The sequence below is a fragment of the Trichoplusia ni genome, chromosome 11 (assembly GCF_003590095.1).
Source record: "Trichoplusia ni isolate ovarian cell line Hi5 chromosome 11, tn1, whole genome shotgun sequence".
Lineage (NCBI taxonomy): Eukaryota > Metazoa > Arthropoda > Insecta > Lepidoptera > Noctuidae > Trichoplusia > Trichoplusia ni.
In genome coordinates, this window is record NC_039488.1 from 813654 (window position 1) to 832319 (window position 18666).

Consider the following 18666-nt stretch of genomic DNA (forward strand, 5'->3'; position numbering starts at 1 on the left):
AAGTTTCAATCGGAGTACCTCGGCTTCAGTGTTGCTGCTGCCATCTATGATTCAGTAGCGGAAACACTTGGTGGTTTCCTTGCCACGTCAAACTTTTAACAGCGCCACCTAGTTACAATGAAGCGAATCTACTAGTTATAAGAACTTCTACCCATTCACGCATTTGGCCAAAAGCGGCAAGAAACATGAAATGAATAATGTACTGAATAATATTGATAATGAAACAAATGATATTAAAAATCCTTATTTATTAAAATTAAAGTTGTGTCTATTATTGAAAATAAAATGAGATGCAAAACAGCCAGCATTGCGTCTCGTGTCGCAAAAATAAAAATCTGAATAACAGAACGAGAAACAGTGGTCAAAATAAGACTATTGCCCCACAAAATAACACAAATAATTAACACAAGATTAAATGCCCACGAGATTTAAACCCAAAATAATAAAAATATTAACTTAATTTGTTCTTAAACGCAAAGTGAAAACTTATCAGGTTAAGGTCTATTTTTCATAAAATTAAGTTAGATTCAAAATAATTCGAGGTAAAACTCTACTTAATTACTTTAAAAAACATTTCCTTATTTATGGTCCCTTAGTTACAACTTAAATGCGCATTAATTCTTATTCATAGCTATTGTCAATTTTGGTTGTGCTCCAATAAATTGACAACCATTAAGCAACCAATTTTAAATACACGAAGTATAAATTTAAGATTTCAGAATTAAATTCTAATCTATTCAGTAACAGAGCTTACGCAACAACCAAAATCGACAAATAAATTAAAATCATACTTTAAAACTTATACTACTTAAAACTAAATGAAATTGTCATATCAGCTAAAATAAAATGGCAAACACATGGCCACAATAACTTTCATGATTGGAAAATTGTACTGAATTGAGGCATATATCATAATAACTACTAGACTATATTATAATATAAATTAAATTCACATTATTTATATACAAAATGATACGAATTTTAAATTAAAATATAATTGGAATCAAGATTTCTTGAGAGAGTTTCGTTTTGTTAAATTACTTCAGGGGAAACCTCCATCTTTTAAAGTAATATTGTAGCGTTTGTGGAGAGAGGTAAATGCTATTCTACATCGTTAAGTGTACTCTCACACTTCCAAAACTGCAATAATAAGACTTAAAAGATGGTAATAGGACCCTTGTTCATAATTTGAGTATTTTCTATACTAATCTTACTAATAATTTCTATGATTAATAATAATATTGTCATGATTACTCAACAAGTAGGGGGAAATCTTCTATGTCCTCACACATGGAATTGAAATTTGCTGCCCAAGCTTCGGCTTCTTTTTCCTGGAAAATAAAAACAGTTTATTGTTATTCTTTGACATGATCCCGTTTGCCTGAATGCAGGCTTTGACTGCTTAACTGGGCTTATTGGCGTAAATTTATAAGTAGCCAGTCTGCAGCATATTAACTTTGTTACTGCAATGGAAACATAAGACCTAAAATTTCAATAGCTTTCCAATAAGAATCTCAAGATTAAAGAAGTATGATCAAATTCGAACTCGCAAGTTAGGAAATATAAACATTTAAGCCTACATGAAGAAAAAAGTGCAAAAGCAATAGCATCAACATTACAATCAAAGATACAGAAACTTTATGCAAAAAAAATGCATCAATGCCAATGCTAATTTTAAAACGCTACAGCCAGTTGATGTACAATGTTAACTTCTAAGTATTTACCTAAGTAATATTTCACTGACGGAACATATTTTAAGGTGTGTTTATTACGTAAAAAATATTTACCTCCTTCTTAGACATCAGTTTCTTGGGCCTCTTCTTTTTCATGGTTTTCTTCTCTTTAACATCGGGAATATCGAAGGTCAAATCCGCAAGATCATCATAATCACTAGAGTCATTCTGATTGACAGCAACTGCAATATTTGATTCACTGTCTGATGAAGACCGATGTCGGAATGTCACCTTCTTTGCTTTACCGTAACTTTTACGTGTCGGCTGAAAATATAAATAAATAAATAATAAATAAATGCGGACAACATCACATACATTGTTCTGAACCCAAAGTAAGTTGCTGAAGCACTTGTGTTATGGAATTCAGATACAACGAAGGTACCACAAACACCCAGACCCGAGACAATGTAGAAATGTTAATTTTTACATTGATCCGACCGGGGATCGAACCCGGGACCTCAGAGCTAGCGACACCTTGAAACCGGTGCGTACGCCACTCGACCACGGAGGTCGTCTTATATAAAGAAAATGTTTATTGGAAACATATTTTCATTGCTAAAAATTAGTTTCATCTAAATGCCATAGCATTTGAGATGCAGATGCATCTATTGTAAATAAAAAAATTACAACAATATCAGATGGATGAAAATCTCAAATTAAGCTTAAACTAAAGCTTTTTTGTTTTCAGAAAACAAAAACCAGGCTAGTATATTAAGATAGGGAAAATGTTGCCTTGTATTTAAATCTCTCAACAATAAAATTATTTATTTATTTTATTTCGCTCTGTCTAATATTGTGCTTATCATAAAAAAAATATTACCTTCAAGTGATGTACAACTTCAATATCTTCAAACAGATGTACAGACTGGGAATCATCATTAACATCAGCATCCTCAATATTAGTTGCATTTGCATCATTGACATTTATATCTTTTTCAGGAAACACTGGTGCGTCAGCAGCCGATTTCAATTCCTCATAAACTTTATTAACAGCATCCGAACTTGTTGCTATCTTAGTTTTTGCAGCAACTGGGAGTACAGCTCTTGTTGGACCATTGATTTCTTGAAGAACTGCCCTTGATCGCGTTCTCATAGATCTTCCTTTATTCTTATTATTTTTGATAGGTGATACATTCTCCAGATCAGGATTTTCACTGTCGTCAAATCCGAAGTATGTACAGTCCTTATCGTTTTTCTTTCGAGGTGATTTAGCTGGTAAATTACAAATATTTCCATCATTCTTACGCTTTCTAGTTCTTTTCTCTTCTTTAGAGTTTTCCTTCTCACTGGATGTTTCAATACTGTTGCTTGATGGTTCTTCAGACGTGTTTTCTGCTGGAATAGCTTCTTTATTTAGCTTCTTGTTTTTATTTTTAGAGGTATTTTTGTCTACCTCCACATATATCGCCTTTACCGGCGATATAGACCTACCGTTTTTCTTTCTAGCACTCTTTTCAGCCATTTCCCTGATAAATGATATTATACTTGTTTGTTTAAGATTTGGAGTTGTTGAAACAGGTTCTGGTGGCTCATTGGCAGGTAGAAACAGATTTGTATAAACATGTTTCTTTTTTATTGAATCTTCAGCACTTATGAATGAGCTTTCAACTGCTGGTGTCATGTTGGGTTTGACATAAGTGTTGACTGGCCATTTTATTGGTAGACTTCCAAATTCGACTCTCCAAGGACTTGCTAAAGGATGTCGGACGGACATATTCATGCTGCTGCTAGCAACAGGTTGATCATCAAAGAAGCTGAGTTCTTCTTGAAGATTAAGTGGATCTTTATTCAGTACTGGCCTTTCTGGACTTGTCCTAAACTGCACAGATGCATTAGGAGTAGCTGCACCATGAGGTCTAGGTGTAGTAACAGGTGAGTAATTAAAGTCATCATGATGATCAATACTTGGTTCTATATCAGCTGCTATGTCTTCAACTCTTATTGAGGGATAGTTGCATTCATGTACAGAAGTCTTGCCTGTGTCATTTAACACTATGTTATTTTGATTGTTTGTAGATAATTGCACTTTGTTATTTGTTATATTTTGTTGAACATTCTCAGCTATGACTTCAACCACTTCAGTTTCAGTAATTTGAGGTAACTTAGATGCTTCTACTGTTTTACTAGGTTTTACAGCATTTTTAAGGGCTGACAAAGCTCTGGATATGTTGCGATCATAACTACTCTTGTATGTTGCTTTCTTAGGTTGGGTTGGCTTCTTAACGACAGTCCTTTTATGTTTCTTTTTCTGAGGTTGTGGTTCCTCATTAGGATCAAATGTGAACTCATAGATATCAAGGTCATTATTATCGTTTTTCTGAGATGTTTTCTTGCTGCCTAACAATTTAAATGATAGATTTTTATTTGACTTCTTTGGACTTGTTTTCTTTACTGGGGAAACTATTTCAATTACTGATGTTTCAGATTTTTTTGTTAGGGATGAATTTAGTTTTGTGGGAGATATATTCTGCTTTCTTGGAGATATAAGTTTCTTTGCCAGTGGAACAACTTTCTTAGCTGGTGGTGAAAGCTTCTTCACTGGTGATTCACCTTTCTTAGCTGGAGCCCGTTTAACATTTGTTTTGGAGTTTATCGGTACATTTCTTTTAGCCCTTGTTGTTCTTTTAGCATTATTATTACTGTCAGGGCTACTTTTATTTGATGAATTATCACTTGATTTTAGATTTTCCAGATCAGTTATAGGCAATCTAGTTAGCCTAACTTTAGGGACCAAATAACTATCTATAGTGTTACCTACTTTTGCAGGACTTTTCTTGTTATTTGCTTTTCTTTTTATAGTGTCAGGTTGATTTTTGCTTTGCTGTATAGGTGTACTTGCATTATCAGGCTGAATGGGTATATATTTATTAGGACTTATAGAGTGGTCATCAAATCGTGATGGTAAGCGACAAATCCTCCTTGGCCTGCAAGCTAGCAGGCTGCTGTCAGGTTTGGATGGGGTTTTAAAGGGAGAAGGTTCAGGTTTACCAGTATCATTACAATTTTTAGGAGTAATTTCTGGTTTCTCAGCCGTAACTGGAGTTTTGGTAGATATTATCTCAGGTACAGAGCTATTTTGAGATATGTTAACACTATCCTTACTGTTTGATAAATTATTTAGGATTGGGTTTTCGACAAATCGTGTCGGTATACGTCTCTCGCGACGTGGCCGTGCGTCATTTACAGATTGAGTATTTTCTTTTTGACCAGTATATTTAGATTTTCCCACTGCTTTTGTTTGTGTATTCTGCTTAGCTTTTTTATTCTGTATGTTTTCTGCATTTTGTTTTGGCGCCGCCTTCGAGCTTTTAGCGATTGTTTTCTTAGGCTTCGTAATTTCTACAGACGTGTCATCAGATGCTGAATTGGTCTTATCAGCTAAGGCCTTTCTTGGAACTTTCGTTGTACTTTTAGCAGGTTTCGACTTGTTCTCAGTGACATCAATGTTTTCCTTTGAAGCTTTGCAAGCTCGAGATCTAATTCGCGGGGGCATGACGCTTACCAATAACAATGATTACACTTTGCTTTTCATCACATTCACACATTTGTTCCACTTGTATATCTGATTTAAATACTTTTACCACAGTTTTAAATTCAATTTTATCATATAAACATAAGAAAAAAACATGAAATAACCTGCGATGCTAAAACTTTCCTTTAGTTTTCGCTCGTTTTTTTGACAACTTAGCTTTGACAAGCAGCTATAGACAAATGAAGATAGTATGTTTTCTTCGTTACACATTTTGTTTATTTCATTTTGAGGTCGCTTGATGTATATTTTTTGAGGTTTCCTTTTAGGGAGGAGTTTAATAAAAATGAAATTTAAGGGCAGTAAATTCATTTAATAAAAATTTACAGACTATTCAGTGTAAGAAATGACACACCTCGTAGATTTACAAAAGGACATGGTTGGAACTCGGAAGTTGTTGTAATTGTCGTGACTGAATCAAACAATTTGCTTTGATTGGATCTTAATAATCGCTGATTAATTTAAAAAACCTCTGCATTCACTGAATGGTCGAAATAAAGCAGGAGTTTATGGTTTCACGCGTTCATACCAATAACCAATTTTTATTTGTAGTAACCCTAAATTTGAATATGTCGTTGATTTGAGGCCGTTGTATTTTGAAACGTTTATTGTCGTGATTTGTGCTGCCGAAAGGCTAAAACTTTATTAGAATCACTTTTCAAACTCTATAAATCGTATTATTTTTCGATAATATAGTGTTAAGTGACATGGTAAGTTGTTAAGATGTGAAAAAATGTCTTTGTTACAATCTTTAAAGATCCCTAGTCAATAGAATTGTATTTATTGTAATGAAGATATTCGTACCAGTGCCTGTCTGGTATTTTTAAAACCTATAAAAGTCTGCAGTTACATTGAACCCGAGATCAAAGCGTTTATAGTTCAATTGCATAAAACCTTACAGATTTGACACCGATGTCAGGCCTCACAAACTTAAAATACTACTGAAAAAAAAAACCTGACAATTGACAAACCCTGAACATCCAGAAACCTGAAATTTTAGGACATGAGAGCCTTGCTGGGGTGCTAGAAGAGCAGAGGGGATTTTTTATTGTTAAATACATAATTTGGCAAGATGGTGGAAGGTGATAGCAAGGGTACAATAGACACAGTGCAAGTAGCACTCCGGATCAGGCCATTGATGCAACTGGAGACAGATCGAGGATGTGACGAGTGTATTGACGTGGTTGTGGGACAGCCCCAAGTCCAGATCAAGGACTTGGCATTCACATACAACTATGTTTTTCCTCAACACATAACACAGCAAGAATTTTATGACACCGCAGTCAAAGGTCTTATAGGAAAACTCTTTCAAGGTATGTTTATATATTTTTGTGCATAATAAACACTTGTTGCATTTTCACTTAACAAGTTATGCTTCTGCTTAACATTTTTTTCAAGTATTTCAACATATTCACATTTTTCATAATTATTGTATAAATATACAACTTTTTTGAACAATTGGCATAATGGTATCTTAACTACACTAGTGTATTTCTTCTGTTCATAGTTTTATGTATCTTATTTTTATCAGTTTTTTGTAACAGAGTGTATGACTGTAAATAATTATAATTCCAGGGTACAATGTAACAATATTAGCTTATGGCCAGACCGGGTCTGGTAAGACCTACACAATGGGAACAAACTATTCTGGCTCTGATGGAGACTCCACAAAACTTGGTAAGTATTCAAAAAGTTTAACTGCATGCTCAAAAAGTACCTAATCCCTTTTTGTATATAAATAATTTATTTTTGGGATTTCCTTAACTGTAAATTTTTCATGAGAGAAGTTTTGCCTGTTGATCCTGCTCAAGTTCAAGACCAGATCAATGTTTTTTACTAAAATAATTCACAACTGCATGTATAAAATAATTCTAGTCTCAAACTAAGCAAAGCATTATGACTACTGGACAACTAAAAGATATTTGTCTATCTTATATATTTCTAAAAATACAGATAAATTACAAATAGACAGAGTAGTTGATCATGCTCATCACTCAAACGCTTATCCTGGGTGGGAATGAAACTCACAACCCCCAAAGCAGTTAGGGCTTCTTACCACTAGAGCAAAGCAGATTTTACATCATAATTACGCTTATTCTCACCTCAGCATTTTCTAATTGCCTGATGCTGATGATGATTTCCTCTACAGGTGTAATCCCCCAAGCAGTGGCAGACATATTTGATTTCATAGAAACACATGAAGACAAATTCATATTCAAGGTGAATGTGTCCTTCATGGAGTTGTATCAGGAGCAGTGTTACGACCTCCTCTCTGGCAAGGAGAGAGGACACAGTATTATAGAAATTAGGGAGGACATTAATAAAGGTGTTATTTTACCAGGTAAAGTGAAGATTTCATAAATGTTTTTACTTTTATTTATAATATCTTATGTTCTAGTTTTATTCTGTTACAATGGTGTTTATTACATACAGTCACAGCCTTCTACTTGCTTTCTCTAGATGCATACAATTTAAAATTATCTGCATATTACCTAAAAAAACATGCTAGGAACAAAATATGTCTATTAAAGAATTATTATAATTTTTTTGTTGAACTGTCACATCAGCCTCTTGAGGTCTGTAAACACTGGTATATATATATACAAATTATCTACTGAAATTCACGATTAAATAAAACTATGTACAAGTTACAAATTCTTCATTATAGGGATAACAGAGTTGCCAGTTACTTCGACGATGGAGACTATGATGGTGTTGGAGCGAGGATCATCAGGTCGAGTAACAGGTTCCACAGCCATGAACCAGGCGTCAAGTAGGAGTCATGCTGTCTTCACCATTATTATATGCAAAGAGAGCCGGAGTGACAAGTAAGATTACTAGAAATTTTTCTTATGCATGTTCAGTATAATTATGTAAAGTACTTGAAACACTTTTATTACTTACCTTTCTTATTAAACATGAATATAGTGTTTTTACAAATATCTCTATAGATATTTATTTATTGTATACAACTGTTTACCGTCCCGTCCTGTGTATTTATCGTTATCACCCGACTATACTACATTTTTTTAGGTACTTTAAAGGAAAAAGTTTTTGGAATCACTTTTCTACTTTTTTCTAAGTACTTAAACAGATGTAGTAGAGTTTCAAAATTAACCAGAGTCCTTAATCGTGAGAAAACCATTTTATATTATTGTAATTATCAAAATGCCTCACGAAAGTTGAAAAGAACTCATTAATTTTCGACAGAAACTTGGCGACAACGTCAAAGTTCCATCTTGTTGATCTCGCGGGCTCTGAACGGATTAAGAAGACGAAGGCCAGTGGTGAGCGTCTGAAGGAAGGCGTTAAGATCAACCAGGGATTGTTGGCGCTTGGCAACGTGATATCAGCACTCGGAGACGGAACTAACAGGAGCTTCATCAGTTATAGGGACAGCAAACTAACTAGGCTGTTGCAAGGTAAGGATAAAAGAGTTATGAGTAAAAATATCAGTTGCGACTTGCTCTCGAATTTGACTATGATGCCGTGACATTGTTTGATGACCTTTGGCAATACAGTTCTAGTAAGATTATTCAATTTGGCCTTCGCAATTTTGCTGTTGACTTTTTTCTGAGAATGAATTGAGCGCTTTATTCGTGATCTACACCTATTCGTTAATTTTCGTACGATAACGATACGTTTGTTTCATTTAGTTGCAATACTTTCGAAGCGGCGTACTTGGAGTACAAGTACGCCGCTTAGATAGCATATATTATAATTGTTGGTTGCTGAATAACAACTTGAATTATACTTTTCGCACCGCAAAGCCAGCTTTACCTCGCATTATCATAAATAAGATAATACAGCCATTTTGTTTATTAATTACAGACAGTTTAGGAGGCAACTCATTAACTTTGATGGTGGCATGCGTGAGTCCGGCGGACTACAACCTGGACGAGACCGTGTCCACGCTGCGCTACGCAGACCGCGCGCGCCGCATACGCAACAAACCCATCATCAACCAAGACGCCAAGGCTGCCGAGATCGTTAGGTGAGACACGACTTTATAGTTATGTGAATAAGGATGCATTTCATTTGCACCTGGAGGTAGCTCTGGAATATTAGCAAGTAGAGATATTTCTAAATACAAACAAGTGAAGTATATTACAAAAAGTTTATTTCACTGATGACTGATAAGTTACATAAAAATAAAGAACCTTTTTAGTAGAACAAAAAAAAAATTCATTTATAAAATTATGACGATAAATCTACGTGTACGATAGAATGTGTTCTATTTTATACTGGTACAACATTATAAATTGCCATCCAGCAATCCATAAGTTTTCTATTTATTTTCTTCAGGTTAAATAACTTAGTGAACGAATTAAGACTGCAATTACTAGGCAAAATGCCGACAGTCAGCGAACAAAACAACGAACAGCTTCAAGAGGAGCTAGAAAGAGAAAAAGCGAGATACGCTGAGCTATTGAAAAAGCACAAACAAGTCACTGAACACCTCAGCAACATGTTAATAGAAAACACAAATCTATGCGAGAAAGCTTTGCTCGCTGAAGCCGCAAAAGACAAGATAGAACGGAAACTAAACGAGTTAACAGAACAGTGTAATCAGACAATAGAAAACCTGAATACTACTGAAAAGGATGATGATCATCAGAAGACGACGGTTGTGGATTATCTAAAGGAGATTAAGACGAGGCTGGAAGATCTACAGTCTGTCAATTTGAAGAGTAATGAGGAATTAATAGATCATGAGATTAAGTTGTCATTTGTTAATGAGAATGATCATGAGAAGGGTGATGACGAGGTGATGTTGAATGAGGATCAGGCTGTCTTGGAGGAGGAGAAGAGGGCCATGGGACAGGTATGATTATGCATATTTATGCTTGATTAATATTTTTAAATTCGTTAAATATGTCGAAGCAATGTTTCTGCCAATAGTCACGATTATTCTGTGGACTAGTTACTTTCGCACGCTGATTATTAATTTTTGTAATTGTAATTGCTCTCACTTAACGAGTGAAAACCCTTGAAGCGATGTGCTCGATGTCCGCATAGGATAGCTGTGCAATTTGTGTGCAACAGCCTTTTGCCCTAGTGCTTGTTTTAAAAAACAACAAACTTATGTTCTAGGTTTTGTAGTAGAGCATGTAAAATACTTAAATAACAATATTTATATTTATCTCTTCATTTTTTAAGTTATCATCAATAAATATCAAACATTCAATAATCCTAGGTGGCGCTTAACCAAGAGCTTCAAGAGCTCAACCGAGCTATGGCGATCAAGGCGTCTGTAGTCCAAGCTATACTGGCCAGCAATAAGGATATGCTGGAAGGTCACAAGAACCTACGAGAGAATGAAGAAAGGATCGCTCACTTGGAGAAGGAGAGGGATGAGCTCTTGCAGCAGTTAAAACAGACTAAGGTGAGGAAAATTGTACCGATTGTTGTTAATATAGGTATAGAGAACATGACGTATCTTCTAGATGTTAGTCTTAAGAGCCAGATGCACATATTTAAGATCGACACTATGCGAAGTTCTTAAACACCTATTTACCACTTAACGTAACAAAGACAAAGCATGAGACAAAAAGGTGACTTTTACCATGTCTTTCTTGACATAGTGTTGAAAATTGTGCTTTGTCAATTGTTGGATATGATTGTTTGCACACTCCAAACTTCTTAATAAATAAATTAAAACTGACTTTACTAGTATTTTATGACATCTTATTTTCATAGGCCAGAGTGAAATTTTCATTTGACTTTAAACACCTAATCTTAATTTTCTTTCTCAAATTTTATCCTCTCCATTAGAGCAAAGACCCGTCACACGAGGAGCGTCGCACTAAAGTCTCGAGCCTTGAGCACGAGATATCAGATCTCAAGAAGACTTGCCAACAACAAGCACACATCATTAAGACTAAAGAGAAGAATGAAGCCAAGATTGCGTCCCTCAATGCTGAGCTACAAGCCATGAAAGTTACTAAGGTATGTCACTTGTGAACTCATTTTCAAGCTTAAAAATCCTCTATGGTATTCGTAACCTGCTGTAAGTCGTAAGTTTATACCAGCCTGTACATGACAAATTGCGGGGCTTTTCATTCGAGACAATGTGCATTGCTAATCAGCCGAAGTTTGTGTTAAATCCGTATTAATTACTTAGTAGTAACTTTTCTACTTATAAATATTTTTAAGCCACTTCAGAAAAATTCAAACGCAAACTTTAAAATTAAAACGCAAATCGAACTGAGAACCGAGCCTTTCATCAGGCTGCAGTTCAATTTGCGTTTGTTTATTTTGGTTTTAACACTTTTCAGTTATGATCCCAAATGTTGAAGCAGTCATGGTAACATTAATACATAAGTAGTCCATAATAATAACTACTCCATTTCCCAAGGTGAAAATAATAAAACAAATGCGCGAGGAAAGCGAGAAGTTCCGCAAGTGGAAGGCGGACAACGAGCGCGCCATGCTGCGCCTGCGCAACGAGGACCGCAAGCGAGCCACCGCCATGGCCAAGATGGAGTCTCTACACGCCAAGCAGCAGAACGTACTCAAGCGGAAGATGGAGGAGGCTGTCGCCGTCAACAAGAGGCTCAAGGTATGATGAGAATAGGGGTACATTTTCACTGCTTTCCATAGAAACTGAACAAAGTTGACTTCAAGACATCAAGAAAGTTAAATTTTGGTATGCTATAATCTGTATTAGAGAAGGCAGTAATGATATCAAATGAATATACCGTATAGTTGGTCAGTCATACTGGGAATAACAGTGAACCTACTGATAAAGAGCAGTTTATTATAGTTTGAACACGCGGTAAACGGATCAACATCTTGGCGTTAAGAGCACGCTTTGTCACATGAAATAGTTTTATGTGTACTTATCTTTACTTTTGGGTGTCACAAAAAAAAAGCTATATGGGTGCCGGCTCTACCATATCAATAATTTTACTTTTTTTCCACAGGAAGCGTTAGAAAGACAGAAGCTCTCACAAATGAAGCGAAACGCCAAAGGCAGCGTGAAAGCCGGCGCCGTCCAACAGTACATTGAACAGGAGTTGGAAGTCCATCTCAGTATTGTAGAAGCTGAGAAGTCACTTGAAGAACTCATGGAGTACAGGTGATTAAAACCAATATAACTTGATCCCTTCAAAATTTGCAACTCACTTAAAGCTAAAAATACTTGTGGTTGATTAGCACTGACATTAGGTACTCAATGTAGCACTTTTTGCGGAAAGTACTGCTTGTCCAAACAGCAAATCGTAACAGATTTTGTCTTTAAACAAACAAATTACAAAGTACGTACCTCAAGTTTCGTGACTAAAATCATCAAGCATTGAAACTTACTTTTGCGTGATTTATATATCATCTTAGAATTCATAAAATTTCCTTGTATAGAAATAAACTAACAATGTTTGTATTATTTCAGAGCCTGGATAACGGAACAGATTGAGAATCTCCGCAACAGCACGGATGACGCAGCCAACAGGAAGAAGATCGCGGAGCTCGAGGACGATCTCGCTCTGCGTAAGGCGCAGATATCTGATCTGCAGCAGAAGATATTGACGGCCGACCAAGGTAATAGCTGAGAAATACCAATACACTTTATATTTGCTTCCTAGCTGAATTTAAATCTCGAATTTAACAAAAAAAGACTTTATTTGTCAAGTTCCGACAAAAGCGGTTCAGCCATTTCAGTGATTAGTCGGAACAGACGGTCAGACTGGCAATAATATAAAAATTGTATGTCCATCCATAGATATGTAGTTAAAAATGGTTATGTCAATATTACAGACACTCCAGTTTTATATGTATATGTAGAGATAAATAACACATTTTTTAGGTAGTACTTAAGTTTAGATAGACCTCAGTTTGATATAACCTCTTTCGTGGCACATCTTTGTTCCCGGTTTCAATATGTTATCAAATCTATGTGTTCTTTGGGCACCAACCATTAACAAAATTATTTATTTCCAGAAAACAAATCACGCACACAATGGGACAACATACAATCAATGTTAGAAGCCAAAGTAGCTCTCAAATGTCTGTTCGAACTACTGGTCGACGCTAAACGAGAGCTGCAGAACCAGAGCGAGAAAGGCTTCCAGTCTCGGTACGAGGAGATTAAGGAGGCTCACGATAGACTCGCGATGGACTTTGAGAATAGTAAGGCTGAGTTCGAGAGGCAGTTGGCCTTAGTCAAGCTACAGAGTGAGCAAAAGGTGAGTGGTTTTGTGAATATTTTAGTTTTCTTTAAAGAATCCTGCATTGTGTAATTTAATCCTGGTGTCGCTGGGGCTTTTGCAGATATTTAAGACACATTTGCAAAAGCACTCAGACTTGGAACCAACATCCGTTGACCATACAATACGAGATCGAATTTAACCTCAGAGTTCTGTCAATTTAGAGACCAGAATAAAACCGAACACAAAACAGATTTCAATTTATTTCTTGTCATCAATTTCAGTTATCAGCACTAGTGGCACTCCAACGCGGCGTAGTAGGCAGAGGCGATAAGAGCGAGGCCTGCAAACACCTGCAGAACGTGATACAGTACCAGCAAGAGAGGCTGGAGCAGGTCGAGGAGGAAAACGTATGGCCCACATGACTGTCAACCTAATACCTATGGCATTAAAGATCACTTTAGATTATATCCGCGTTTTATGTCGTAGATAGATTTGTTATACGACACTTAAGACATAAAAGATAGTTAAAAACTAATGTAACATGTTTTTGGGGTATTCAGAAAGGGACACTGAAAAAATTCAGAAATCATTAATGGTAACTCATGCAGTTGCTTGTGTTTACGCAGTAAAAAATGCAATAAAAATTGTAATGAGTGTGCTTTTTTTATAAAATTGTGACAATACTATCTCTACATGATTTAAACTTTTGTATGCACTAAAAATAAGCTTCAATAATTTCATGCATGTTTCAGTCTAAAAGGTTTAAAAAATGTATGTAAAACTTTAAACAATATTTCTTTAAACATCTCCAAATATCCACATCATCTTTTCTATTCCACAGAAAAAGTTAGTAGATGAGTTGGAACAACTGCGTTCAGCAGGCAAGAAGGCCAAGAAGCGACCAAAGAAGGAGACAGAGTCAGAAGTTCCTAAGAAGATGGAGTATGTGATGATGACTGATGAAGAAGAAGATGAGTTTGAGGATAGAGAAAAGGATCCGGACTGGAGGGCTACGCCATTGTTCAAGCGGATACAGGTATGTCACACATGATTTTCTTGTAAAGGAAATATTTGCAAAGTCGATATTAGATTTGCTACTTCGTTTTTTTTTTTATAGTGGATAGTTTACGGTAACATTTTTGAAACACCTTGGTAGGTAACGTGATTTGATGAACTCACATTACCCGAAAATAATTACGCAAATTAAAATAAATTCCTTTCGTGTAGCAGTAGGTTACAAAACAAAAGCGTTTACGGTATGTTGATTGAAGCGATTATTTCACCCCATCACTATTAATTATTCTACTGTTTATTTGGAATTTTAATACTAAACTGATGCAGCCAGGAAAAGGCGTTTCATTCCTCTCCAAATTTTTCGGCTACTGGTAATTTACCATCAACACTATTGTTGCTAGAGGAGATTCTAGTATTATTAGCTCCTTTTCATCACTTTGACATAAAACTGTCTCCTTATCAGGCGCAGCGCTCCCGCCTGACGATGAACTTCACTCAGGCGGACGTGTCGGTGGCGGACACGTCGGCGCGCGCCCCCAAGCGCGGCAGCGACGGCGGCGCGCACTGCGCCTGCCGCGGGAGCTGCTCCACCAAGATCTGCGGCTGCGTCAAGGCCGGCAAGGCCTGCGCGCCCACCTGCCGCTGCCAGCACGAGCTCTGCAAGAACAGGCGCGCCGGCGACGACAGCGACGACAAGGAGAACAATGTGACTGACTACTCATTTACAACACAATAACAACTTACGTTGAAAATTATAGAGATGTAACTACCTCATAATAGATGTCATGTTTAGTGCGTATAGTAATAGCAGGCAACTTATGTCGATAGAGTAACAGCTTGAGTAGAATCTGTGTCATCTTCAATTATGTTGCATTTGTAAATTGCGCTATAGGTCAAGTCATGTAATACTAGTCAAGTACATCTTTTCTTTTATGATGTATGATTTTCTTTCAATATAATACATAAAGTATTAAATAACAAATGAGTGTAAATACTCAGATGCTTGACACAGAATTATACAATAATAAAGTTATTCTAGACAACACACAGTCCTAAACAAAAGCAATTTTTAATCGTATTATTTTGTTACAGCCGTCATCAACAGAACTCTCAGCATTGGACAGAACACCGCCCTCATATTTTGACAAACGGTAAGATCCCAACTAAACCTATCTCCAACCCTCCCACCTTATTCTAACCATCCCGTATCTTCAGATTCGAAACGACAGCAGAATTAAACGAAGCTTACTCTGAAAACATACTCCCGGGCAGCACTACCCGTACGCCAGTACGTCGGACGCCGCGTCCGTTACGTCCAATAGTTACGAATACTACACAAAAGTGGATGTTCGCTCTACTCGTGTATAACACCTGTGTGGCCCCGATGTCTACGTATTGTGCGAATAATATACTGCAGTATGGCATGGACGTTGCGAAGTACAATGTCATGTCTAACATCTTCAAGTACCTGATGAGAGAGGTTACTGCCTGTACCATTGAATGACCTGACGTATATTTGTGGTTTTAAACTATTAGGTATAGTTTTGTAGCGTTGATGTATTTTTTCGGACCAAATCGTGTAGTACGTTTTTTTATTATGGCTAAGCACAAAAGCCCATGATGGCAAATGGTCAACCAGCTAGCAATTAGCTCGGTGTCTCCCAGAGAAATGATTGTGTAATCAGAAGTATTAAGTAGGCACATTTGGAAGAAAAAATGCTAACGTATTTGGATCGACGTTGAACAGTAGCATACAAAAACCCGATCGAATATCATACATTCCAAAAAAATCGGTCCTCATTGCGATTATGATCGTCAAAAGTTTCAAGAAACTCATTTCTTAAAAATAAATGCCGATGTACAAATAAATATTAATTATTTATCGGAAGAATAGTAAGAGGAATTACACTTGACTGGGATTCATATTTTATTGAAATTATACACAATATACGTCAGGCCAGAAGTCTCGTGGCAAAATTGCGAACTATGCTCTTACGCAAGAAATCCTTTTAACAAACTTTTTTCTTGTCCTAAGGCACACTAAGAAGTATTCGTTTTATAAAAACATTTCCGGGATTTGGCACATTTTTAAGAGGAGAGACACGCTTTAACCCAACTGTTTCTACGTAAGTGCATAGTTCTGCAATGCGTAGATGTTACTAGATTTGTATTAGAAATATACATTGTAGAGATTTTTTGTCAGTCGTGTATTTACGTATCTTTGAGTATTTTAAATTAGTGGTAATGTAAATGGGACTTTTTTTGTTTATGTGCAGAACTATGTACTTTGATAATAAAATTTCTAGTTTATCTGGTAAAAGATTGTAGACTAATGTATGAAGTCCTAACATTGAGAAGTTTCCAAGTTAATTAGGTTCTGCTGTCGAAATGAATTTACCCTATTTCCTATCTAAATAGACAAATCCTTCCGGTTTTCCTGAATATGTAGAATTCTTACTGCTTAAATAGACAACATTCTATGATTCTAAACTGCAACAAATTACATTTACATGTGTTGCCACAGAATTTAACCCAGCCAACCAAACTAGTCTTATGTCTATGAACCATAAGGCTTAATTTTTCAATGCCTTGAAACTGGCTTACAATACAATGGCAATCCGTACAATTTATATGTCCAGTATATAATACAGTATGAACAACGCTTTGTGGTTAAAACCTACTTGCTATAGCAGACTTATAATACCGCACGGTTTACTTACAGAGGTCACCTTGATGCAACATACGTTAAAAAGAAGAAGAGCTATTTTTTCCCACATGATCAGGGAAACACAGACCCTGATGCATTAAAGGTAACTTTATTTTTTAATAAATAGATCATAGATATTTAAAAACAGAAAATACATATTCAATGTCTCGATAATTTCTACCCAAAATGTAAATACAAATTGCGTCACCTGTAAATATTTTTTTTATATTAAAAACAACTTTAAGTATTTTACAGTAAAAGTCGATATATTTTTTGATTAAAAAGAAAAGGTACTGTTGTTCGGGACTGTGTATCTTAGGCTTTTCAAACATCAAATTTGATATGCTTTGCCTATTTTGTACTTTATAACGCTAAAGTAGAATTATTTTAATGCCATCAAGCGCAATACACAGTTGTCTAAACGACAAATCACATTCGATGTAAGACACTGAACATCGGTAAAAACGGTAGATGTCACAGGTTCGAGTCCTGCCAGTGTATACATTTTTTAATTCCCAATTTTCGCAATTCGTATACTAAGATTGACACACACAGTCAATGAGTTTTAATTATATAATTGAAATATCGATAATTATGTACATTGAATTTTTAACAATATAATTTTGGAATATTAGTCGATTTGACCTGTATTATTAACTCGTTTATTTTTTGTTTCAGACTGTTTTGGAAATAGAAAACGTAGCAAGTAACTAATACATTTTATTTAACGATATATTATGAGAAATTAAAGTGCCTCAATATGTTTAATATCTCTTGTCTAACTTTATTGTAATCTAAATTAAGTGTACAATGTATTGACATGTAATTTAAAAATATTATTTTACTTTTGGACGGGGTAAGACGCCGTTAATTCTTGTACGGCGTGGACCTAGTCTGATGATACTTTTGTTCTATAAATTGTTGGAGTAGATCTCCGAATAAATATTTATAGAAAATTTGTTTTGTTTTTATTAACCCAACTATGTTGAGTTCGCCTTCCATACAGTCTAACCAGATGCAGCAGGTACCAGTGTTTTACAAGGAGCAACTGCCTATCAGACTGTCGCAACCCATTTACCTAGGCAACGCGATACCCCTTAGAAAGACTGGTTGTCAGACTTTCAAGCTTCTGACTACCTGTAACGACTGTGAAAGATGTATAAATCACGGCCGGGACCCACAAAATGACGAGCCTTCCGAAACACGGAGGAGTTTGTCATGACATAGATGGTCACCCATCCACGATTTAGTTCATACCCTCAATCAAGGAAACTACTATTCTTTACTATCCCATTCCAACGTCCATACCACGTTGGAAACACTGTTCTCGTCCGATCACCAAAGCGATTAGTGCTTAGATGGGTGACCGCTTAGGAATACCGCGTGACGTTGGCTATGCCATTCTTCATCAATCAAAGATGATTTACAAATAGGTAGGTATTGTTCGTAAGAAATTTTATTGATTTTCTTGGAATGAAAAGATTTTGATGATTTCCGACTATTGTCTTCTCAAGGAATTTCGTTGTGTATGAAACA

General features: G+C 35.9%; 2 protein-coding genes across 5 annotated transcripts; one reads left to right on the plus strand and one right to left on the minus strand.

Annotated features, from left to right (window-relative positions):
• Positions 1-231: 231 nt before the first annotated feature.
• Positions 232-5456, minus strand: LOC113498792. The gene is made up of 3 exons (XM_026878937.1): positions 2554-5456; positions 1788-1997; positions 232-1331 (listed from the first exon to the last, which is right to left on the minus strand). Exons 1-3 carry the CDS (start codon positions 5224-5226, stop codon positions 1251-1253), a joined length of 2964 nt encoding a protein of 987 aa, XP_026734738.1. The 5' UTR covers positions 5227-5456; the 3' UTR covers positions 232-1250.
• A 364-nt stretch (positions 5457-5820) lies between these two features.
• On the plus strand, positions 5821-18088 carry LOC113498753 (chromosome-associated kinesin KIF4). Of its 4 annotated transcripts, XR_003401037.1 has the most exons (21): positions 5821-5972; positions 6164-6575; positions 6838-6939; positions 7412-7603; positions 7931-8090; positions 8473-8684; positions 9094-9256; positions 9568-10087; positions 10460-10648; positions 11038-11211; positions 11621-11824; positions 12189-12343; positions 12653-12801; positions 13201-13445; positions 13691-13816; positions 14251-14445; positions 14887-15129; positions 15516-15574; positions 15639-15903; positions 17146-17233; positions 17809-18088. XR_003401037.1 is itself a non-coding variant. In XM_026878895.1 (20 exons), the coding sequence occupies exons 2-20, from the start codon at positions 6335-6337 to the stop codon at positions 17842-17844; spliced, it is 3453 nt and encodes a 1150-aa protein (XP_026734696.1). In that variant the 5' UTR covers positions 5821-5972; positions 6164-6334; the 3' UTR covers positions 17845-18088. The 4 variants fall into 4 exon arrangements, 3 of the variants coding, with proteins under 3 accessions (XP_026734696.1, XP_026734697.1, XP_026734695.1); XM_026878895.1 differs by lacking the exon at positions 15639-15903; XM_026878896.1 differs by lacking the exons at positions 15639-15903; positions 17809-18088 and adding an exon at positions 16459-16549 and having other exon boundaries at positions 17146-17209.
• Positions 18089-18666: the final 578 nt, after the last annotated feature.

Bases quoted from the DNA above. Each gene is read 5' to 3' on its own strand.
- LOC113498792 (XM_026878937.1), bottom strand. From the start codon at position 5,226: ATGCCCCCGCGAATTAGATCTCGAGCTTGCAAAGCTTCAAAGGAAAAC. The intron at 1,998-2,553 runs GTAATATTTTTT...TTATATTTTCAG, and splicing joins AAGTTGTACATCACTTGAAG to CCGACACGTAAAAGTTACGG. The intron at 1,332-1,787 runs GTAAATATTTTT...TTTATTTTCCAG, and splicing joins AACTGATGTCTAAGAAGGAG to GAAAAAGAAGCCGAAGCTTG.
- LOC113498753 (XM_026878894.1), top strand. From the start codon at position 6,335: ATGGTGGAAGGTGATAGCAAGGGTACAATAGACACAGTGCAAGTAGCA. The intron at 9,257-9,567 runs GTGAGACACGAC...TATTTTCTTCAG, and splicing joins AAGGCTGCCGAGATCGTTAG to GTTAAATAACTTAGTGAACG. The intron at 15,130-15,515 runs GTGACTGACTAC...ATTTTGTTACAG, and splicing joins GCGACGACAAGGAGAACAAT to CCGTCATCAACAGAACTCTC.